Source organism: Aquila chrysaetos, chromosome 15 (genome assembly GCF_900496995.4).
Source record: "Aquila chrysaetos chrysaetos chromosome 15, bAquChr1.4, whole genome shotgun sequence".
Lineage (NCBI taxonomy): Eukaryota > Metazoa > Chordata > Aves > Accipitriformes > Accipitridae > Aquila > Aquila chrysaetos.
The window spans coordinates 16,573,180-16,596,643 of record NC_044018.1 but is presented as its reverse complement, the minus strand read 5'-3'; the positions used below and the strand labels follow the sequence as shown (position 1 = coordinate 16,596,643).

The window sequence follows — 23,464 nt, the reverse complement described above, 5'->3', positions numbered from 1 at the left end:
AGCGCAGAGATGGTTCGTTGGCTGCTATAAATGCTTCCCACATCCCCAGAAGAACTTAATGCTAAATCTCCTGATAATGTGGGTAGGTTTTGGTTTTGAAGTAAGCAGAGACTTATTTAATTAAAGTTTTGTGGTTTTTTCCTTTAAAACCGCAGTTACAAAGGCCATAGAAGAGGCTGCCCTCACTTCCCTTAGCTAGCAATGTGCTGTACAACTTAACAACTAGATAGCAAGTTCTCGCTTTATGGAGGTCTGGAGCAGTGGTTGTTAGTGAATGTCCATAGCATTTCTGCAGTATCCTCACTTAGGTGTAGTTACAGGCAGAGTAATTGTGTCTCTTCTAAATGCACATGGTTAATGGATTTAACTGCAAAGCTTTCAAAGCCTGTGTATAACAGAGCAGTGTCAATGTGGTTTTTGTGCTATCGTGATATGGCTTCCCATAGAGCAAGGCAAGGATTTATTAACCACTGGCCCTTGCAAACCAAGTGGTCTCAGTCTGCTGGAAGGGTAAAAATGTGAGAAGAGTGGGCAGCCAGGGCAGGGCTGCGCTATTTCTAGCAACACAGTGCTCCGAGCAAGAGATGGAAAGGTGAAGATTTAATCGCAAAGTGCTAACGCCGAGGCAGGCTGCAATTGTTTTCCAAGTCCGAGTGGTTTTTATGCTGTGGATCAGGGTGCGGGGCTGAAAATGAGTATAGCTATTAGCATGCTAACTGTTGCTGTTTCATCTTCAGGATCTCATTTGACACCTTAGTGTAATAAGGATGGAAATAATAAATTGTGTAAAACCTTGTGTGTGGACTCACTTTGTGCTGACAGTGGCACATTTCCCATAAGGCAGTCTAATGCCATGCTGCTTTTAGCTGAGTCAGTCGCGGCACTGGCAGAAGCCTTTGCTCAACAGCTGGCAGCGATTCAGAAGCACATGTGGATGCAGCACATCTTCATGCTCCCTTTTGATCTGAGGGGTCCCCAGAGGATGTTTATCTTAGAGGTGAGAGCCTCAGCCTGTTGTGGCAGTAGGTTTAGTTGACTTTTGAAGACCTATTGAAAGAGTACGAAGGCTCCTGGGGTCTACGGAAAACATGCAGTGGAAACCACTGGTGGTGGGTCTCTGGCCTTGGGGTGAGAAGATTGGGTTTTATTCTTCATTCTGCTGTTGACCTCCTCTGCAACCGACTTTATCTTTCTTTCTTTCAGCTACGTGCTCCGTGTACAGCACCAGGCAGAGTGGGTCCTGCTGCGCCCACTGAAGACGCGGTTCGAGCTGTGCAGCTCCTGGTCACGCAGGGATCCGAGAAACGTCCGCGCCCTGATGTTGGTGCCTGGGGGACGCACACGTGCTAGACCACGCTGCCCAAAGCACAAGCAGACTATGCCGAGCACGGGACCCTGCTGCGGGCTCGTGTCCATCCCCGCGTGTCCAAGCGGTCCACCCGCCTGAGAGTAACTTTCTCATCCCTGGGTTACTATGGGGTGTGACTGGTGTGGAGTGCCCTACCCCAGCACGGCAGCTGGACGCTTGGGCTAAGGCGTATGCTGATAGCCTCAGCCACTGTCTCTGCCTGCTTTTTGCAGTGTTTCTAGCTCTTCATTGCAAGAGCAAACCAAATGAGGCCATAATCTGAATAATCTACCACCTCCTGAGATGGAGAAGTCCTAGACCAAGACCGCAGGTCCACGCTGGGGAACACCACCGCATTCCCGCAGTGCTTTGGATGCCTCTGCAGCAGGATTGCTTACAAATCCTGTAATCCATTAACACTGACTGCTTTAATATTGCACCAAAGTTGCCTTGATTTTATTAGCTATAAGAATGATGCAATGACTGCTGTTACATTTGTATCCTTAAATCGTCATTTTAAGATATCAGGGGAACAAAGCCCTTTTAAAAGTTGGATTCAATAACTTTTTATAAAGGAGAAATAAATGTATGTCATCTGGAGAGACATGAGAACTTCTTGGTGCTTTGATTTGTTACTTAACTACATTGCTTTCTTTAGCTTTTTTGTAGTATTCAGATTTCTATATGAATGTCAGACATGGCTATTTCATAGGCTTTATTTTAAACACTTTTAATCATACTGAAACAAAATCAGAGGAATCTACATTGTGCTACAAACACAAGCTGGTATCAACAGGCATCTTACTGAGGATTTCTACTGCTTTTCATCTAGCTTTATTCAAAAAATGGGAAAACAAAAGGAAAAGCCTGGTCTTTTAAAATAGTTGTATGATGGCTTCGTCCTGTTAGTTTTGAATATTGGGTACAGGCATCCATAAGAAAGTTGTCACTCTTGGAGTCTCAATTTACTTAATTTTCCTCTTATCATAAAAGAGCCTTTTAACCCTTAAAGACCTGAGTCTGCTAATAAATGCACGTAGGCTTGGGATTTGCACGTGGTCCGAGCTAAGGGGGAGTACAAAGAAGGACCCTTCACAACACAGAGGGTAAGCGTAGCAGCAGAGGTCTGCTTTGGGAAGGAGGAGGATATGATTTCTTCTTCTCTTTTTTTTTTCCCCAAAGTTTGTTTTTACACTGTTTCCAGAAGAACTTCCCATAAAGAAGTTATTTAAGTTTGAAACGAGGCTTCTGTTAGCTCACCAGACAAAGCTTTCCCCCAGCTCGTTTAACACGGATTAGACTCAAAAGCAGACTTTTGAAGGCATTTTAAGTAGAATAATAATCATCTTGAAAGGACTGTGAGTGGAAGACCCTCCGCCCTCCCCCTGGTGAATAAAACACAGCCATTTAATGCTTAATAGAGACCAGTGAGCTTTTCTGGATTAGAAACTTGTTTTTTCTAGCTCACTGCCTAGAGGCTAATTTGGCTTCAGGTCCAAAAAAACCCAACAGAAACCCCCAACTTCACCATGTTTTTTCTCTCTCTAAACCCAAACTGTCAAGAGTCTTTTTTTTTTTTTTACAATGCTAGATGTAAATGAACCATAACCAGTTGTACAATGTTATAACAGATTGAACCAGCTTGAGCAAACAGTGAGAAGAAGCTATCTAAAAATATGTTCATAGAATGTCACTGCTGGAAGCCTGTGAAAAGGAGATAACACAGAACAGGGAAACGTTTGTCCAATTCGGTGACAGAAGTCACTGTTTTCAGTTACCTCAGTATATGGTGATTTTTATGAGCATCTCTCCAACAGTGAACATCTGGAGTGTGTTACCTTTTGGAGCCCGAAGTAGACCCCAGGGGTGCAGCCATCAGTGCTTTCACCTCTGACACTACACAGTTCGAAACACAGACCTACATGGAAATTGGCTACTGCTTCAGCCAACGTCAGGCACCGAGGGAGGGTGAAAACCTGATGGTAACAGTGGTGCGTGTCTAGGAAACCCCATATTTACCACCAGGACACGTCACCAGTGGTACCCAGGCTGGCTGTCGCCCAGCACTGTCCCTGACACAGAGCCTGGATCAGACCCAGGAACTCAAAAGAGGGGATGGAGAGGGCTGCCCAGCTCAGCAGCACCTCCTTTGCCATCACTCTGCCCTCCCGCCAGGTCCCGGTCCCCTGGGAGTTAACGCCACTGCTGACTGCTTTTGTCGGGCGGTTTGGCTGTGGCCACCCAGTTTTGAAGGCTGTCCCCCTCCGTGCTTCTTGTATCCCCTCCCGTGCTTCTCGTAACCCCGCGAGGACGCTGTGGCTGCAGCCTGGGAAGCGGCAGGAGGTGGAGGATCAGCCTTGCCGCTCGCAAGGCCCCTGGCCGGCCCTGCCAACCGGAGGGCTGTGCCAGAGCCCCCCGAGGGGCTGGCCGCTGCTTCTGCGCGGGGTACAAAACCCCCTGCTCGTGGGACTTGCCGTTGCCTGAGACTTCAGAAGCAGCTCAGAAGTTTGCAGCCTGCCGGCTGCTCCCAGCATGGGTTTTAGCGTGTGCACACACACGCTGCGTGCAAGCAGAGCATCGCCGGACGCCTGACGCAGTGGGGAACGTGCCTCCTCCTGCCTCAGCAGCAGCAGCCAGGGCTGGTTTTAGCCCCTGCCCTAAATTTAGCCGGCTTAGAGTAATTAATAGCCGGGGGAGTGATGTACCCGCATCTCACGACAGCTGCGAAAGGCTTTCCAGGGGTTGCCAGCAGGCTGTAGCTGAGTCCTGCGGTCTTTGTTCAAATAAAGCCATCTCCATGAAACCAGAGGTGGGAGACCGGCGTTTGGCCGAGCGCTGGCACCGGTCCTGCCTGGCTTTTGCAGGGGCGTGATGTCCCACACGTCTCTGCAAGCACATAGGTGAGCCTGCAGGAGGTCTGATGAGGAATAAGGGACTCAGATAGCTGCTAGGAAAAGTTGGTTCTCCAGACTCCCGCTGGGCTGGGTGTAATACCCCCACGTAGCAGGGATACCTGATGGGGGAGGTTTCTTTGCTCTCCTGCCTTTGGACGCTGTGCTTTACCAAGGGGTTTTTTTCCCCCGTTGGTTTGAGGTTCCGCTATCGTGGGAGGCTTTTCAAAGAGCCCTGAAAACGCTTTGCAGCATTTTCTAGAGACGACCACATTCACCGCATCGCCTCTGGAAGTTAGCGATGCTTTGTTCCCAGCTCTCACCTCGACTCGCCGAGCTGTAGCTTGCAGGGGGACTGCAAGTCGCCCGCTGAAATCTGGGCTCACCCCATGAAATTAGGATCAAAAGCCCCAGCTGACTCTGGAGGCTGAGTAACAGCTGGTGGAGGGAGGTGTCAATGGCTGCGCTGTGCTCCTCCAGGCCTGGACCACGGTCAAGGCAGGCAGCCACATGCTTTTTCTGGTGTGACAGCAGGGTGGTGGTTACTCTTTACATCGTCAGGTACTTGTATAAATGCCCAGCTGCTAAATAGGTCTGGGTTTGCTATATTTCTGTTCTGCCTCATCAGAGCAGATGATAGCTGTTCACCTCTCTGCAGTAAATGGGAGCAGGGCCAGCTTAGCACCACTGAGAGAGGTAATAAACTTCTGAGCCGTGGTTGCTCCTCCTGTGCTTGCCAGGCAAGCTCAATCCAGCTTTCTTCCCGATTTAACAAAACTTTGCATGATTTGTGGCTGCAGTCAGTTGGACTGACTTGAAAAATGAAGCCGTTGTGGGCCCTCCAAAGTTATGGACTGCATTCCTCACGATCCCTGACTTCCCCTGGAGGTAACGCGCTGGAGAAGATGCTGGCTTGATGCATTTTTGAGTGATGCAAATTGAAGATGTCTTTTTTTAATGTTGAGCCAATTGACAAATAGAGGCTGAGAAGAGACTCAGCAGCGGACTCCTGCCAGCTGACGTGAGCCACTTCCGAAAGCCCACCGGTGCATGCTGCAGCGCAGACGTGTATCGTCAGAGAGCTGCTGCCACCGGCACGACCCCGAGCTCTGCTTCCAGGAGCAGAGCGCAGATGTCCGAGTTGCCAAATAGTTGGACAAGAAAAGCTGATTCCCCTCTAGTGCTGCAAGAAAGGACACACTGGACTGACTTTGTGTTTTTATTAGTGCTTCCATATGAAAGCAGCGTGAGCACATTAGGAAAAGGCACGTTCTCCTCCCAGCAGCGGGGGGAGCAGGAAATGCTTGGCCAGAAGTTAATGTATATTTTCCCTAATCACTAGCTCTACTGTGGGAGACAACAAGGGCCTGCTCTTTGCTCTCATCTGGCGAGGACCACTCCTCTTGGCATTTAAACGCCTGTGTGAATATGCGTTTGTTTGGTGGTTAACTAATTCCTTGTGATGGCAGGGACCTGGGAAACTGGTGATGGCCCTAATTCTTTCTGCTTTCTTCCCATGGCACATCTTTCTCTGGTTTTTAAGGTTATTGCTATAGATTATTTACAGGGTATCGAGAGGTGTTTTGTAGAAGCAGTGTGATGGGACACATGGGCCATGACCAGTGCTTTGTTCACCACGTGTGCCAAGCGAGTGGCTTTGGATATACAAGATATAACCAGGCTCAGCGTGGGTGGCGAGCGCTTGTGCTGAGGTACAGCATCGTGGCAGGCCCAGGGCAGGAGTGGGATGGAGGAACCCTCACCCTCAGCAGTCCCATGCCCGTGTCCGACCTCCAGGAGCTGTGAAGGGTGTGCATCCCCACCCTCACTTCGGCATCGCTGATGCGGGACCCTTCTCCCTGGTGGTTCAACCCTACAAGGGAACTAGCTGAGCTCTGGCTCCTAGGATATTTTAGCTGTATTACCAGTTTCTTGCTTTCTTGCACAGTCTTATTATCTCCCACATAGTAATAAGTGCTATAACAGGGGATTGCTTGGGAGCAAAGCTACTGATCCCCAGCCCTGCTCCCTCATGTCACCCTGTCCTGTAGCCTCTCCCAGAACCCGCTGGCAGACGCTCTCCCAGGTGCTCTGACAAGCACCCGACTGCAGTATTGCAGGCCATGATTTGCTTGAGGAAAATAAGGATTAAAACTGCAGGAAAGTACTCAAAACACGGTCAGAAGAGCAAAACCCTAGGAGTGGTCCTCTGTGAAGACACAGGAGACAGGCTGGTCTTGCAGAAGGTGGACAAGGCAGAGCTATCAGCAGAGACTTCTGTTTGATATCTTACTGTCATCTGAAATATTTCCTTCTCCCCCAGTAGCTGCAAATGATGTCACCTGTGAAGGAACCAGCTGAGAAATTCCAAACCACCATGTTTTAATAAATATTAGTATTGTGATGTTCCCGAGGGAAGGGAAGGGCTGTGACAGGAGCAGCCGTGTAGTGCGTGTTTGCAGCTGGTGCGGCTGAAGTCAACTCAACTTGGCTAGCAAGGCTGCAGCTTGCACCCCTTTGGCCCATCAGCGGGGGAAAGGGGACGAGGTGATATGGAGAACAGAAACCTGAGTGTAGGGGTGTGTGAATTTAACCCAGTGCTTACCTCCATCTGGGGTGTTTCCTTTGCAAAGTGTTTTGATAATTGCCAGCACGAGATGGGGAGACTGTGTTCTGCTCAGGGCCAGGGCAGCTGCTGGCAGGAGCTTGGGCCATTTTAATGTTATTTCTAAAAAAAGGCACCAGGGTGCATGAATTTCAGGGAGACCAGAAGAAAGAAGGAGAGGAGCTTTTATAACCCTGGGCAAAATGCATTTTATTTTATTTTTTTTTTGTCTCTAGGGGATGAAGGATTTTTAATTATTTGCTTTTCCTTGCTCTCTGTGCTATGTAACTGGGCACAGCCTTTACAAAACCCTGCCATAGACTGTGTAAATCTTCACTGGAGGTGTCTGTGTGTGTGCATGGACCAGCGATGGTCCGAGGCAGCTGCAAGCAGCCTGCAAAGACACTGACACTGAGCTCTGGAGAGCTTTCTGGGCCGAGTGCTGCCTAAAAGGGGCTTGGAATGATAAGTAAAAATACCGTCTCTGGTTCTTGAGATTCTGTGTCCTCAGCAGTGGGGCTCCAGCAGAGATATTCAAGCCTGATGCTGATGCTGGCACTGCTGATGTTTGCGGGGACTCCGAGGGGTCTGCAGCACCCTCTCCTAGGAGACACGGGACCTGGCAGGGAGTGTTTATCCGCCTCCTCCCAGGGCCATACATGACCCACCCAGCCCTCCTGCGTGGGCAGCCCCGTCCCAGACACTGGGGTGCCGTGGAGGGACAAGGGGTGACGGCCTCCCCCGGCACCTTCCCCGTGGCAGAGGCGGTCGGAGGGCTGCGACCTCTCTTTCCCGTCCTGCCCAGAGGGTGCCGGCTCCGGGGACAGGCACTGGTAAAATGCTCTTCCCACACATGAATTCCTGCAGAAGCGCTGGAAACCTCCTGGGGAACACTTGTCTCTGTTGTAAAATCACTGAATGGTTTGGGTTGGAGGGGACCTTAAAGATCATCTAGTTCCAACCCCCCTGCCATGGGCAGGGACCCCTTCCACTAGCCCAGGTTGCTCACAGCCCCATCCAACCTGGCCTTGAACACTTCCAGGGATGGGGCATCCAGAACCTCTTCCAGTGTCTCACCACCCTCATTGTAAAAAAATTTCCTTCCTTACATCTGGTCTAAATCTACCCTCTTTTAGTTTAAAACCATTACCCCTTGTCCTATCACTACAAGCCCTACTAAAAAGTTTGTCCCCATCTTTCCTATAAGCCCCATTTAATTATTGAAAGGCCACAATAAGGTCTCCCCGGAGCCTTATCTTCTCCAGGCTGAGCAACCCCAAGCCTCTCAGCCTGACTTCATAGGAGAGGTGTTCCAGCCCTCTGTCTTATTGCTGCTCTTTTGTTTCTGGTTTTTTATACCATCTCCAGGTGGCTGACTTTAAAAACGGATGATCTGAACCAGGAGAAACATCTCTGCGTTGTTTTGCTTGCTAAAAGAGCAGTTACTGCACGTGGTGTCTGGGACCTGGAAGACCAAAATGCCTTCATCTGTGCATCCCCCTGAACATTACCCTGGAGTCCTTAGAGGCCTGAGCTGAGACCTGGGGCTGTGACTGCTGCCTGTCCTTGCTGCACTCCAGCAAAGTGTCTGATGCCTGTGCTCTGGTGTCTTTTACTCCCACTCCCCACCTGATGTGTCTGGTCTGCTAACCCACGTGAAGTCTTGTTCCCCCTCCAGGCAGTGCCCAGAGATTGCCAAGAAGGATTATGGCTTTATTAGACTGGATTATGGAGTCCAAACAGCGCAGATCCTCTGCACCCTCTCTCCTCTCCTCCGTGCTGCTCTGAGGTCTGTGCCTGTGCTCATTAGCTTTGCAGCTGAACATTTCTGAGCTCTGCAGAGAAGAGATGATAGACAGGCTAGTAGTTGTGGAGCAGTCTCATCCCTTCTTTTGACTTTGACCTTAGGAAACCACTTCAAGCCCAGGCTGTCACGTACCTGTGTCCTCACTGCGTGGAGCTGGAGACATCAGGTCTTATGATAAGGGATGTGTACCTGGGATGTCAGGTCTATGGCCGGGGAAGGGATGTGTCATGCATGGGGTACATCCCGCTTTTCAAAGCTGCTTTTGAGCTGGGATCTGGGATGGGATTGGGAGCTGAGGCACTGGGCCCCGGATTTGGGGCAATTGTGGAAAATGAGGCTGGAAGCAGCTGAGGGAGCCTGGTGCGCAGCGGGGCCAGCTCAGACGTGAGCCCCAGGGCCAAGGTGGGGAGGGCGCAGGATCCCAGGGGAAAGAGGGTGCAAATTGTCTTGTCGTGAGGAATTCATGTGGTAGCACTGGAGAAATGGGAACAGATGGGAACTTAAAACTAACACTGAAAAATACCAGAAAAAACAGAGAAGAGATGGGGACAGACACAGGGAAGGCAACTATTGCGGAAAACTGTGGAGATGCAATTCTGTAATGCAGTGTAGGCAAAGAATGGTCATATAGAGACTTGCTGTATCCATCTGTGATTGATCTAGGATGCTTACATAGCGCAAGCTTTCCCGACTCCTGCTAGGAAGGAAACAGCAGTAGTAATTCAGCTCCAGAAACATATCTGTTAACAAAACAAAATAAACCCTCTTCTTCCCCAAGGACTGGTGTGGGAAAGGAGGAGAGAGTGGGTCTGTTTAAGGGTTTTAGAAGGAAAGGAGTACAGGAAATGCTGTATCCTTTAAAGGAATTATTTGTGTCTCAGCTTCACTGAAAATGTTAGAGGTCACTGAACCCCTGAACGGGAGATGTGGCAACATGTGGTGGAGCAGGTACAGTGGGTCTTTGTTGGCTAAGCGTTGTCTCCTGTTTTATATTTTTTTCTGCTGAAGTTACATGAGACCAGCTTGTTCTGCTGAAGCAAAATGTCAGTGATTGATTTATTGACGTTTTCATTGTTAAAACTTTATCTTGAAGATTTCCACCCGCCCACCCCCGCTTTCTTCAGTTGGGTGTGCCAACAGGCACAGCTGGGGGAACTAAGCTCCTGGTGTGCCCTTGAGCTTGCTGTGCAGTGAAAGAGCATCTTGATGGATGCCAGACAAAAGGACTAATAAAATAATCTATCCTAATCCTTTTACTCCCAGCGAAACTTGCCAGTAACTGCTGAGCAAATCATAATGTGACTGAATAAAACTGTCACGTGAAGTTTTGAAATCATGACCGGGAATTGAGGAATCTACCGTGTCCCCAGGGAAGCTGGTTCAGTGCATGATTACCGTTGATGAGAAATATTTCCTTTCTGAAACCCATGTTCTGGTTACTGTTCAAAGCTGTAAGATCTTATGCCTTTTTTTTCCCCATTGGTTGATTACAGCATCACTTGGGCAGGGTGGTTATCTAGTCGCTCCTCAGCTTTCTCACAGTAGCACTGAATAGGACAGCTTTCCCCAGCATCTTACTCCAGGGCAGGCTTTTGAGCCTCCAGTCTGCCCTGGGGCTGTCTTCTGAAACGCTTCCACCTTGTCAACACCCTTTCAACCCTCTGCTACTGGGACTGGGCACAGCGAGTGTGTTCAGTTTGAGATAATGGCAACGCATTTCGATATCCAGAGGTGGGTCTGTCTCTCTCATATCGGATGGCTTGACTCAGTTGCCTAAATATGGACATTGGTGCCATTTTAGAGCCTCGGGGGGGCAAGATATGTGGCCGGCAGGGGTGACACGGGAGGTATGAAAGGCCTTTAGGGATCAGCGAGGGCAGGCAGAATGCTTTAGAACGTGTCGGGTACCCTCAGTGCCTACACACCCCACCCACGGGTAGACACCTGCCTTTGGGTGGCCGAACCTTGAACTGACCCCCCCGGGGCTGCCCCATGGATGCTCTCCAGGTGATGCAGGAGGGAAGCGGTGCTGCCTCCAGCTGCGGTCCCTCTGCCTATGGAGCGGAGGACCTGGTTTGCCGCCCGACCACGGGTTAGCCTGGGAGGTGCTGATGGAGCTGCTACGTATTGTCGCCCAGGAGCCCCTCTCTGCAGGGGCAGTCCAGCATTTCGTAAGTGTGATCTGCAGTTTTCCTCCCTAGTGCATGATCTTGCATTTAGGCTCATTAACACGAAGGATAGAGTGAGACAGGCCGCTTTTACACTCATTATTCACCACCCACCACATCTGCCTCGTGAAAACATTGCAGACAATCTCAGGACACTGAGCTGGTAATGATATGCCCCTAAAATGACTTTCTAAAGTCTACCAGTTAACCAGTTTTAATCCTCTCAATGTCATGAAGCAGTAAATCAAATGCGCCTTTATAAAGCAAGGGATTTTGTTTGATCAGTGTGACTGTACTGCCGAAAGGATAATGGATGCCAATCTTTTTTTGTCTCCCATGTCCCCATACAGGCCTCTCTGTCATTAAATATCAGACCTGCATCAATTTATCCACCTGTGGTTACCCCTTTGAATGCAAGTGCAATACAAAACCACTTTTCTGTGTTTTCGTGGTCCCTTGAGTGCTGCAGGCACTTGCCTCTATCTTTCTAATTTCCATTTCACCTCTTTTTTTCCCTGGTTACAATTCCTAGGGTCAATTCCTGCCTTTATAGGCCTGTCTCACCTTTCACTTACTTGAATGTATCGGGGATCTTTCCTACTGCTGCCTTGTTGTGCACAGGGACTGACCAGGTAAACAGTCTCTTGCACCTTGTCCTATCACCGTGGGGTCACTGCTGGACTCCACAACAATATTTGCCCTGGCAGAGCAACAGGACATGGCATGGAAGGAGCCTGCTTTTCCCAGTCCCTTTTTTGGTATAATTGCGATCGAACCCTGACAAATACTGAACCTTCTCATGCTCTGCAGGGAAGCGTCTGGCAGATGCCACCAGAAAAATGTGCAACGGTAAGTTTCCCTGTTTTCTCTGCCCTGCTGGAAGAATGCAGATGTCGTGGGCATCTGGAGCAGAACAGGGCCAAAATGTTGTACTGTCCCAAAGACAAAGAAGCAGGATCTTTTCTCAGTCCGTTCATGCCAATCTTGACTAGGTGATTTCTTGGGGTAGGGATGCCAGCACACACCAGAAAGTCTGGTTGTAAGAGGTGTCCACTTTGTTGAAGATAATCTGCATGTTCCAGGGAAAAAAATCTCTGCTGGGGAAGAAAAGGTCATCGGGAGCAGATAGAGCAGGGATGGGGAGTACCTAGGACCCAGGACTTCCCTGCAGATGAGTAAGGTTTGGGTGATAACCAAGCTGCCCGCCACTGACCTGGTTAGGAAAAATGATTTGCAGTCATGCCTTTGTCTCCTCAGTTATTGACTTTCGTGGTTTGAGGTTGGTTTTCTTTGAAATCATTCAGAAGTACAGGGGGGCTCCTGGCTGCTTTGCTCGGGTGGCAAGCTTGTTTTCTGCAGCAAGAGGGAAAGAGTAGCTCAAACCGCTTGGCGTGCGCGGTGGCAATGAGTGAGAAACGCTGCAGTGCAAGAGCCCTGCTCAACATAAACAACAAGAGCCTGCCCAGAAATGAGAGACCTGGGGCGGCCTTCCTCGCCTAGGCAGTTTCGGGTGAGTAAGGGCTGAGGAATGTAACCCTGAGGAAAGTTCACTCTGTGGTGATTGACAGGCTGCTAGAGCAGGAATGACCTGTAATTTTCCATGTGTGGCAAGAGGTCAGCCACAGGCTCCATGATCAGAGCACAGGAGCTGAGACCTAAACCTGCTGGAGGCAAGCCAACGGTGGGCCAGAAGTCTTCTGCTGGTGCCATTGCCGCCTTCTGCTGCAGGAAACAAGAAGGTGGTGCTACCAGAACAGAAGAGTGACAGCCGTCTTGAGCGCACGTCTGAATGCAGTGCTGGGGCTCGCTACTCCAGCTCCACGCTGTGCTCATAGATCCTGACGAAGGCACTGAAATCAGCGGTGCTCTTGCCTATTACTGACCGCTGATGACCAGCAAGTGCAGCTGATTGGAAAACTTCATTTTTCCAGCTCTTGCAAGTCTTGTAATGCTGGTTCCTCTACTGGCACTTGTGGGACTGTGTCTGCAGCACTGTGCCCTGCTTCATGAACAGCAAAGAAACAACACGTCCAGTTACACCGTTATTACCCCATATGTGGTCATATATTACCTGCAGACTTTGTCCTGAAAGTTGTAAATGGTGGGTAAGGACATGGAATAGGCGAGAAATACCATTTTAAAAAATTAAAGACATTGGGGATGCTAAGCATGTGAGGGCTTTGCTTTTCAACAGCTGCTCATTATCTCCAGAGAGGCTGGTCATCAAGTAAGCAGGCGGCTAATGACGGTGCTCTCAAACCTGCAAATTAATGGGCTGCGTCAGCAAATGTGATATCCAGCTAGAATCAAGCTAATAAAGACTTGTTTTGTTCTGCTCTAGATTTCTCAGTTAAACTGTCTGCTAAAGTGCCTTGGCTCAGCAGGCAGAGCCCTGCAGCTCAGTTTTTGCAGAGTCCTCCCTCGAGTTATAAACGCTGCAGTGAGTGGAGGGCAACCGCCTCTAAACAGGGAGGCAAGCTATGTGGGCAAATTTTTCGTTCAAACCATTGAAGTTTTGGTCTAAGTCCTTATGGCTCGGATTGTTTCGGGGGAGATGAGGACCATCCTTCTCCTCAGCACAGCAGGGTGGGCGTGCGAGGAAATGCTGAGGGCTACCTCCAAACCTGTTGGAGAAAGTGGTGGCCATTGAGACCACCGCTTGTCATCTCGGCAGTATTGGCTGATGGCCTTCTCCTGCTCACACACCCTGTCTTAGCTTATATTTAGAGTACTCGGATTTCTTTTTGCTGCACGTGGAACTCAGGCTTTGGAATTCGCAGGCCTAAGCAGGGACCCCTCAGCATGATGCTCTATACAAACATCAACCCTGCCAGACTGAGCAATGGGTGAGGATTTCAGGATTTGGCACGGATGAATGTGGCTGGATGAGGCCGTGCAAACAAATCACCTTCCTCAAATCAGGGGAAAACCGTCGGCAAACGCTGTGTCCTCAGCTAGTGATGAGTCAGGCCATGTCTCCCACGGAGCTACCCGCACCAACTTTCATCAGTTAGACCAGTCGCTGCAGCGGTGGGAGGCAGCCAGCAACCTGGAGTCACTGTCTCCCTGTCCTGTAGGCAATCGGCATTAAAATGGAAGAAAACGAATCCTCTGAGCAAGGAAGACCCTGCCCGGAGCGTTACCCAATGCCGCCAGGTAGGTCAGCTGAGAGCCAAGGCAGCACCCATCATGACGAAGCAGACGTGTGATGGGGACGTGAGGTTTGGGGGCCGTAAGCCGTGCCTGGTGCGAAGGGGCTTTGCCGTGCTGGCGCTGAGGATACGGCAGCAGGAGTGGCTGGCGCAGAGGCTGGTGCTGAGCTCCACCTGCCGCTGGGGAGACGAGCCGGGGCCTGGGCGGAGGTGGGTGCTGGGGTCACCGCTCTGGCTGGGACCCAGGGCGGGCAGGCTGGAGGGGGACCTGTGCGAACAGCACGGTTACACCGCACCCCACACCCGCCTCGCCCAGCCGCCCCGGGCTGCTCTTACTTCCACCTTTCTGAGTGCCTAAATTCCTGTAAACAAAGGCGGCGCGAAACCGATTTGAGTTTTGGGGTGGTTTTTTTTTAAACGCATAGTACTCCCCTCCGGGCCAGAAATCAGAAGAGCAGAGCATCCTTTCACACACCCGAAGAGAGGGCACGAGCCAGCGTGATGCTGAGCGCTGGCACCTCAAAGCAGGGCAGCAGCCTGCTGCCTTGAACCCGGCTCTGGCAAAGGAGCTGGCTTGAAATTGCTGGTCCCAAAATGCAGTTGCAACATGGAGGAGGATGTATGTGAAGGGGAGAGGGCTCCTCACGCTTGCTTTCCTCCATGACACCACTTGTAGGTACACGGCTAAGTACTGTGCACAGCACGTAAACCTTGGGGATGTGCCTCGAGGAACAAACGTGATTGCGTTAAACTGCTGTAATAGGAAAATTCAGTGTGGATGCTCACTCCCAAATAACGTTTTGCTGCAGCTACAGCAGCACAGAGGTGCAACGTGCTTCCTTGCAGGCCCTCTCTGTGCTCTCCCTGGCATTTTCTCTCCCTGCAGAGCCATCGTCCCGGGGGCAGGGCTTTGATCCCCTGCCATGGGCTTCTGAGAAGAGTGGCTGAGCTGCAGCGATAGCACGGCCGTTGCATCATGACGGCCCTTGGTGGCAGCCCAGGACTTGTGGGCTGGTGGCTTTGCGGTCTTTTACTGGGGGGGGGTAAATGAGTTTGGCTGGGGTGGGGAGGGTGCTGCTGTAGCTCTCTGCCAACCCCTCCAGCAGCTGCAGAGGTGGCAGGAGCTAGCAGGGCACTACGTGGGCGCTGGCGAGCCTTTTGGGAGCTGCCTGGCACCCCTGCCCCTGGGACCTGCTTTCCTGGGACGGAGCAGGAGCATGTCCACGCCTGTCCAAGCTGCCCGCTAGGATGGAGTTTTGCAGTGCTTGCTCTGCTGGGATGAAGATGTACATTTAGATTTGTATATTGGGATGTATATTTAGCACAGAAGGTCCCACAGAACATCTCCTGGGTGGGTGCCTGCATCTGTCCGATGTCCTAAACGGGACCAATAAATACCACAAGCCTAATCTCTCTGCTGGCACTTTCTGATACATCCCAGCTGAGGAGAGCTCAGACGCAAATTTGTGACCTTGACACTGTCCTGCTGAAATGAATAATCAACCCGAATTTACACTGTCAGAGGTGATGCCAGAGGGGAGTACTCTTGTTCTTCTTCCAAATCCACTCATTACAGCAGTAAATTTAACTTAGTATCATTATACAGTGGAAAGGACCCTATTGAGTCCCCTGAGGGGTCAGCCTCCTGCTGCCCTCCTGCCCTACCTGCTTCTCTTCCAGCCAGGCGCAGTGCAGTGCTGGGCCGTGTAACTCATCGTCCCGGGTCCCAGGAGCACGTGCTCAGATGACAGTGACCACTTAGTGTCATTCAAGGACACTGTGCATCCCACATGGCAGAAGAGCCTCCAATTCTCATTAAGCTCCTGGTTTCATTAAAACTGCTTCAGGGAAAACACTTTGGTTGACAGGAGCAGATCCTTTGGATGGGGGAAACAATGTTGTTCAAATAAAGGCGATTTAATTAATGTAAAATAAATGCTGACTTTTAAAAGAAGATGAGTATTGTCCTGGTTTGGGCTGGGATAGAGTTAATTTTCTTTCTGGTAGCTGGTAAAGTGTTATGTCTTGGATTCAGTATGAGAAGAATGTTGATAACACCCTGATGTTTTCAGTTGTTGCTAAGTAGTGTTTATACCAAGTCAAGGATTTTTCAGCTTCTCACGCCCAGCCAGCAAGAAGGCTGGAGGGGCACAAGAAGTTGGGAGGGGACACAGCCAGGGCAGCTGACCCAAACTGGCCAAAGGGGTATTATTCCATACCATGTGATGTCATGTCCAGTATATAAACTGGGGGGAGTTGGCCTGGGGAGGGATCGCTGCTCGGGAACTAACTGGGCATCGGTTGGCGAGCAGTGAGCAATTGCATTGTGCATCACTTGTTTTGTATATTCCAATCATTTTTTAATTATTATTATTGTAATTTTATTATTGTTATTATTATCATTATTAGTTTCTTCCTTTCTGTTCTATCAAACTGTTCTTATCTCAACCCACGAGTTTTACTTTTTTTTCCCCGATTCTCTCCCCCATCCCACTGAGTGGGGAGGGAAGTGAGTGAGCGGCTGCGTGGTGCTGAGTTGCTGGCTGGGGTTAAACCACGACAAATATTCACCTCTTCTTCTTCATACTTGTATTCTCCCTTTCCTGTGCTATTTATTTAAAACATGTGGAACCAGGTGGCACACGGAGTCAGTTTCTCCAGGAAGCCAATTTCTGTCTCCAAACGCGGGAACCGGTGTTGAAAGTGAAAATGAATGGGTAGGTAGGAGGGACCAGAAAAGAGAGAGAGCACGACAGGACGGGGGCAACAGGGCATTTCCAGATCTCTACCTTAAACCCAGATTGTGGCCATTCCCGTAACTGGAAACAAATTTGCTCCTTTCCCGTCGCACCCCGACCTTTTCAAAACGGGCATAATGAGTACGTGGGACCCGCGGCTTCGCGTCTCCTTGCAGGAAGCCTTGCATGCTGCAAGCGATCCCGGCTGCGTTTTGTTCGCCCCCTTCTCCCTCCCGGCCGCCGGGCCGGGCAGCGCCGCTCTGCCCCCCCACATCGAATTCCGCGCCAGGCCGCGCTGCACCGGCGGGCGGGGCCTCCGCGAGGGGCGGGGCCTCCCCGCTCTCCCGCCTTTTCCGCCGGCGCCAAAGCGAAGGGCAGGTCTTTCCCTCCCGCCGCCGCCGCCGCCACAATGGAAGGCGGGGCCCCGGCCGGCGCGCCAGCCAATGGAAGCGCGGGGGCGGGAGGCGGAGGGGGCGGTGCGGGCTGTGAGTGGTCAGCCCGGCGTTCTGGCGCCAAGTTCGAAGGGGATATAAAGGGGCGGCGCGGGGCCGCCGCGCTCCCGCCGTTCGGTGCCGCTCGCCTGGCCGCCGCTATGCTGTCCGCCCGCGCCCCGCTCGCCGCCCGCCACGACCAGCCCCGCCTGTCGCCCGTGAAGAACCTGTCGCCCATGAAGAACCTGGCGCTGAGCGACAAGGAGAACACGGTGAGCGCCCGCCCGCCCTCCCTCCCGCTCCCCGCCCGGGAGCGCCGCAGCGCTCTCACCCTGCCCCTCTCTCCCCGCAGCCCCCCGCGCTCAGCAGCGCCCGCGTCCTGGCCAGCAAGGCGGCCCGCAAGATCTTCCAGGAGGGCGACAGGAAGCCGGTGAGTGCGGAAGGCCCGGGCACCGCGCCCGCCCTCCTCCCCTCTCCCCTTCCCCGGCGGCTCACGTAGCCCCCGCTCCGCCGTCCTCCTCTCCCCCACGCGTGGTCTCTCCTTTCTCTCGTCCCCGCCGGGGGCTGCCCCCGCGCCCCTCTCCCTCGCGGGGGTCTCCTCGCCACCCCCCTCCCCCGGCCAGCCGCCGTCCCTCAGTTTCCCGCCAAAGCCCGGCGTCGCCTCAGCCCCCCGCCCCGCCCCCGCCGCTGAGGCGAGCCGAGCGCTAGCCGCCCTCCGCCGCTCCAGGTGCCGCGGGGCGAGGAGGAGGAGGAGGAGCCGCTGCTGCGGGACAACCCCCGCCGCTTCGTCGTCTTCCCCATCCAGTACCACGACATCTGGCAGATGTACAAGAAGGCCGAGGCCTCCTTCTGGACGGCGGAGGAGGTGAGGGGGGCGCGGGACCCGGCTGCTCCCGCCCGCAGCCCCGGCGCTCGGGAGCCGAAGCCCCGGCCTCTTCGTTTGTTTCATCGCTTCTTTTTTGCGATGCTTTAGGTGGACCTTTCCAAAGACATCCAGCACTGGGAGTCCCTGAAGCCTGAGGAGAAGTACTTCATTTCTCACGTCCTCGCCTTCTTTGCCGCCAGCGACGGCATCGTCAATGAAAACTTGGTAAGTGTTCGGAAACGGTCCTGACAGAAACATCACCTCGTGAAGACAACCGGATAGCTAACTACACGTTGGACATGCTTGCTGGCTGATCTAGCTCGTTTGCTAGATCATGTAGCGTTACAGCCTTACAACATGTAATGCTGTCTTATGCTGATTAGCAAATGGGGATTGCTTTTGTAATCCACAAGTTTGCCCACTCCCTGTGGGGCACTGAGCGTTGCCTTACAGCAATGCTTGACTGGTTCAGAGCCCTTGTTCTGCTTCTACCCTCTCAGTGCTCTTCTCCCTAATGGGGGTGAGCAAAACTAAGAAGTTGTACCATTTCTTTCAGGACTAAAGAGTAACTTACAACTTGGAGTTGTGAGGGGTTACTGCTTTTCATATTGCTGTTAATAATCCACACCTCTGGATTTAATCGGAAGAGGATTCTGTGGGCCAAGCAAGAACTGCTAAAGACAGTGTCAATGCCTCTAACCTGCAGCTGTGTTATAAATGCTTTTGCAAACACTCATTTATTTCCTCTAGGTGGAGCGGTTCAGTCAAGAAGTACAAATCACAGAAGCTCGCTGTTTCTATGGCTTCCAGATTGCCATGGAAAATATACATTCAGAAATGTACAGTCTTCTTATTGACACCTACATTAAAGATTCTAAAGAGAGGTTCGTATTGCTCAGCGATGAAAGGTTCAAAACTTTTAAAGTGTTGAGATCTAAATGATGCATATCAGTCACTCTGACTTTAAGGGTAATTTTAGGTTTTAAACTAGATTTATATAAAATACCACTGCTGCTTAAGAGCAGCTTTACTTCAGAATATCTTTCTTTTCTGAAGTGTATGAGCAAGAACTTGCTTAGATTAACAGTGAAACTGAAACCACTTAATACTGAAATAAAGGAATGAAACCATATAAAAGATGGAGCAGTCAAATAAGGGGAGTATATTACAGTAAGCACTCATGGAGGACCCCTGCACCTAGTAGAAAGCTATGTTGGAAAGTTTCTCTGAGAATGATACCGCTTTTATTCAAATGTCATCTCTAAAATCCAGTGCATTTAGTTAACAGCTAGCACTTTTACATCGCATGTGCTGCCCTTACTCACTTGAGTATTTTGCTTGGGAGGAAAAAAGCGTGTTGCATTTGCCAAAAAGTGGCTTTTGGCCTTGACTAAAACTGAAACCAAAGGGTAAAGTTGTCATAGCAAGATGAATCATTTCAAGAATGGTACCTTAAAACTAAATGCAGGGCTTTGAGCAGTCTGGACTGAGTTATTCTGTTGTTCTTGTCAGACCAACACCCTGTTGAGTGAAATGTCATGTGGAGCTGCAATGCTATTTGCAGTCTAGATATATCTAATTGCTGCTACTTTTGTAGAAAGCTGACCATGTCATTTCTACTCTGGGATGATTAATTCCAGTAAATGTTTAAGGAAGAACTGCTTACATGAGAGGTCTGGTGCCTTGCCACTGGGAAGTTGGAGGCTGGTCTATCTGTAGTTTTGAAAGCCTTGTTCAAGTACAACACTTGATGAAACGGTATTCCACTTGATATTGTCACGGAAATTCAAGTGAACTGGTATTGATGTGGTGGGTAGGTGATGAAAAAGTAGTTGATGGGTACAAATAGAGCTAGATTGCTGCAAAATAAGATGGGGAAGGAAATTATCAGGGTGAAGGTGCAGAGCACTTGTAAGTGAACAAGGCCGTCTATGGCAGTGAATGCTTATTGTAGTTGTGCTGATGTCTGATCCTAATGAGTTCTATCCTTCTCAGGGAATTTCTTTTTAATGCTATTGAAACATTACCATGTGTTAAAAAGAAGGCTGACTGGGCCATGCGCTGGATTGGGGACAAGAAAGCAACATATGGTGAGTACATCTATTGGAAGCAAAGTGAAATTCCTTCCCTAAAAAAGGTGGAACAACCACCATTTCTCAAGACTTCACAGTTCACAGGGATTGTTGTCACAGGGACAATAAGTGCTCTCTGGTATAAGATACTGGTATAATTCTGGAGATGAAGAAAATAACTTTCATCTTGCAAATGAGCTACTGACATGAATCTCTAAAATTGCTGGCATTTTGAATAATAGTAGCTCATGTGGCAATCTTCACATGCCTGGCTATATGATCAAATTGTAAATTGCCATCATGTGTCCAGAACTCTACTTGCCATCTAGCAAGTAGACATGTGCAGTTGGAGGCTGTAGCTCCTGCCTTACTGATTCTTGATGTCTCGCTTCAAAGGTGAGATGAGATGGTACAGATCATTATTTCACTAGTATTAAAGCATTCTTCATGGCCAAAGTTCCTTACTTAATCAAAGATGAGCAGACACTGACTTAAATCAGCTGCTAAAATGACTGCTCTTTTTCAGTGTGCAATCTTTGAAAAAGGATGGTATTGATGGTTAACCTGGGGGAAGGAGCCTTGGCTTCAGCTATTTGGTAGTGACTCCAGTTTTTACTTCCTCTCATGTTTACAAACCTTTACTGTAATAGCTTTTAAGGATAGGCTATAGCACACTTAAGCAGAAACTTCTCCATCCTCCTTGGAGGATGCAGTTCACTGGTCTATTTGCAACTTCTGGGTATTAATCCTGGCAAGTTTTCTATGTGATATTACTATCAATCTTTTCTTAATAGGAGAACGTGTAGTAGCTTTTGCAGCAGTGGAAGGAATCTTCTTTTCTGGCTCTTTTGCATCAATTTTTTGGCTGAAGAAAAGGGGATTAATGCCTGGACTCACTTTTTCTAATGAACTCATCAGTAGAGATGAGGTATGAATCAAATTCTAGCAGTTAAGATGGTAATGTGCCACAGTAGCATGAAGTAATGATACTCTATTGCAGCCTATATTTTTAAACAGGAGTATGTTTAGAAACAGGCAGTCTATAAAGCTCACTAAAGTGTGTAAATATGTGTCATTGTGGGTCTTACAGTAGAGAACGAATGAACTCCAGCATTTTACTTCCTGTAAAGCAGTTCCCACCAACTCTTGCACTCGGTATACCTTGCCATTTGGAGCAAGTGCAGCTGGTACCGGCTGAACTTGCTTATGCCTCCTTCTGGTTATGCAGAAAGTTGTCTGTAAATAATACTAAATAATGTGGCAAGTGTGAAGATGGTGCCTAGATATTGGGCTATTTATTCTGTGCTTCTGATTTGAGTGGCTCTTCTAAATCAGTGTTCCTGAAATAATTTTCTGAAACTTCTTTCCAGGGCTTGCACTGTGATTTTGCCTGCCTCATGTTCAAGCACTTGATACGCAAACCATCAGAGGAGAGGGTAAAGGAAATCATCATGAATGCTGTTCTCATAGAACAGGTAATTGTCTGCTCCTTGTTTAGGAACTTGATCGCAATTAAGCAGAAAGCTGGGGAGCTGTTGGGTATAAAATTAACCTAGATGGTACAGAGTGAATACCAGTTTCTGTACATAAAGTGCTTCTATTATCTGCAGGAATTCTTGACAGAGGCACTGCCTGTAAAGCTGATTGGCATGAACTGCACTTTAATGAAACAGTACATAGAGTTTGTAGCAGACCGGCTTATGTTGGAACTGGGATTTAACAAGGTAAGGCTCTAATACACTGCATCTTTCATGGGGAAAAGATAATATTAAGTTTAATTTCCTCCAGAAACCTGAATCCTAAAATGGCTGCAGCAATATTGGTATAACTTGTAAAACCATTTAGAAGTCTTGCTGCTAGATCCTGTTTGGAGACTCACAGAAGGAAAAACAAAAGGATGCTATGGGAAAACAACTATATAAGAGTTGCTGTGCTTCTGTCTACTGCAGCTAAAAGGCAGGAACAATTACAGTAGAGAAGGCTTGGGGCAGAGATTTTTGTTCACTACATAGTAAGCCTGCTGATAGTGTCATTAGACTCCTTCCAGCTGATCTCTAATGCTCTCACATATTTGAGATGTGAACACCTGTAGTGACTATAGAATTGCCTTTGCATTTCAGATATACAAAGCAGAGAATCCTTTTGACTTCATGGAAAACATCTCTCTAGAAGGCAAGACCAATTTCTTTGAGAAGCGAGTAGGTGAATATCAGAGGATGGGAGTCATGTCGAAGGCCACGGACAACTCTTTCACCCTGGATGCGGAATTTTAAATGAACTGAGACCATATGAGTTAGTGTGTATGCTCCCCTGTTTACAGGGAAACATTAAATATATCAAGTCACAGCGTGACCTGATTCCTGTACCAAAATCCTACTCTTGAAAAGTGTGGTGATATTGGTACTTTTCAGGAGGCTAGTGTAGCTCCAGCAGTAAAATCCCTTTTTATTAGACTTTGCCAATGGTGTTAATTCATAGAATGTTTAGATGTATCTCTTACAACATATGCTACTCCATTTTGTGAAAGATACATGCATCTTCCTTCTGCAAGATGGGATGTTATGGGCAGTGACCACTAGCTTCTGCCTGCTGTTCTCCCCATAAACAAAGGAGCAGTTGAGAAATTCTGGTCTTAAATTCGCTGAACACTCTGCAGAATAGTCTGGAGGCAACTACTTGACCTCACTGCTTTCTTAGCAGGTTTTAAGTTTACCTTTTTTACTATTGTTTTAATAGTTTGTATGTAAACCTGGCACTTTAATGTTTAAGATAAAGAACTGTCTTGTAATACTCGACAATGGTAAAATGCAAGTCTAAATCTTTAGATTTTTGCAACCTAACCTTTCATGACTTGTGCTTCTTTCTGGGTATGTAACTTACAAATGGTGCTGTGGATCAAACTATATTGATTTTAAAATCTGTTGAACAGGAAGAAAGTTGGTATGGAAGGTGAAGAACTTAGTAAGTTGGATATTCTGGGTACTGAAAAGTAACATGCAGCTGGCTTCTGGACTTAATTGCTTTTTCTTTAATATCTGGGAACAGTATTTCATATAATGGTAATAAAGAGCTGGTTGGATTGAGTGTTGTATTGGCTTCAGTGCTCCAGTGGGCAAAGCTATGTGATAATTTCCGTCTGAATTGCAGACTTTCTGAGGAAATGCAAGTTTTGCAGGAAATAGCTGCTTAATCATGTGGTTGGTAAATGTCAAGTGAAATTACGCTTAGCTCTGACTTTCAGATGGACTGCACTAAATGGATGGTGTTTCAGGGTAAATTCAGCTAATTCAGGATGGAGCAGTGTTCTTGGCTTCTGCATCATGCAGTTAAGTTTTGGTTTTAATACATAACAGTAGTGAAAACAGTATGTGCTGCAACATTTTTACT

The 23,464-nt window shown here is 49.1% G+C and overlaps 1 protein-coding gene across 1 annotated transcript; it reads left to right on the top strand.

Moving 5' to 3' along the window:
- Positions 1-17,186: 17,186 nt before the first annotated feature.
- On the top strand, positions 17,187-23,160 carry RRM2 (ribonucleotide reductase regulatory subunit M2). The gene is made up of 10 exons (XM_030037913.2): positions 17,187-17,412; positions 17,493-17,570; positions 17,868-18,005; positions 18,114-18,230; positions 18,756-18,889; positions 20,001-20,095; positions 20,872-21,005; positions 21,448-21,552; positions 21,688-21,801; positions 22,198-23,160. Exons 1-10 carry the CDS (start codon positions 17,302-17,304, stop codon positions 22,348-22,350), a joined length of 1,179 nt encoding a protein of 392 aa, XP_029893773.1. The 5' UTR covers positions 17,187-17,301; the 3' UTR covers positions 22,351-23,160.
- Positions 23,161-23,464: the final 304 nt, after the last annotated feature.

Excerpts from the sequence above, each read along its gene's own strand:
- RRM2 (XM_030037913.2), top strand. The coding sequence starts at position 17,302 with ATGCTGTCCGCCCGCGCCCCGCTCGCCGCCCGCCACGACCAGCCCCGC. Across the intron at positions 18,006-18,113 it reads CCTTCTGGACGGCGGAGGAG|GTGGACCTTTCCAAAGACAT; the intron begins GTGAGGGGGGCG and ends GCGATGCTTTAG. Across the intron at positions 21,553-21,687 it reads ATGCTGTTCTCATAGAACAG|GAATTCTTGACAGAGGCACT; the intron begins GTAATTGTCTGC and ends TATTATCTGCAG.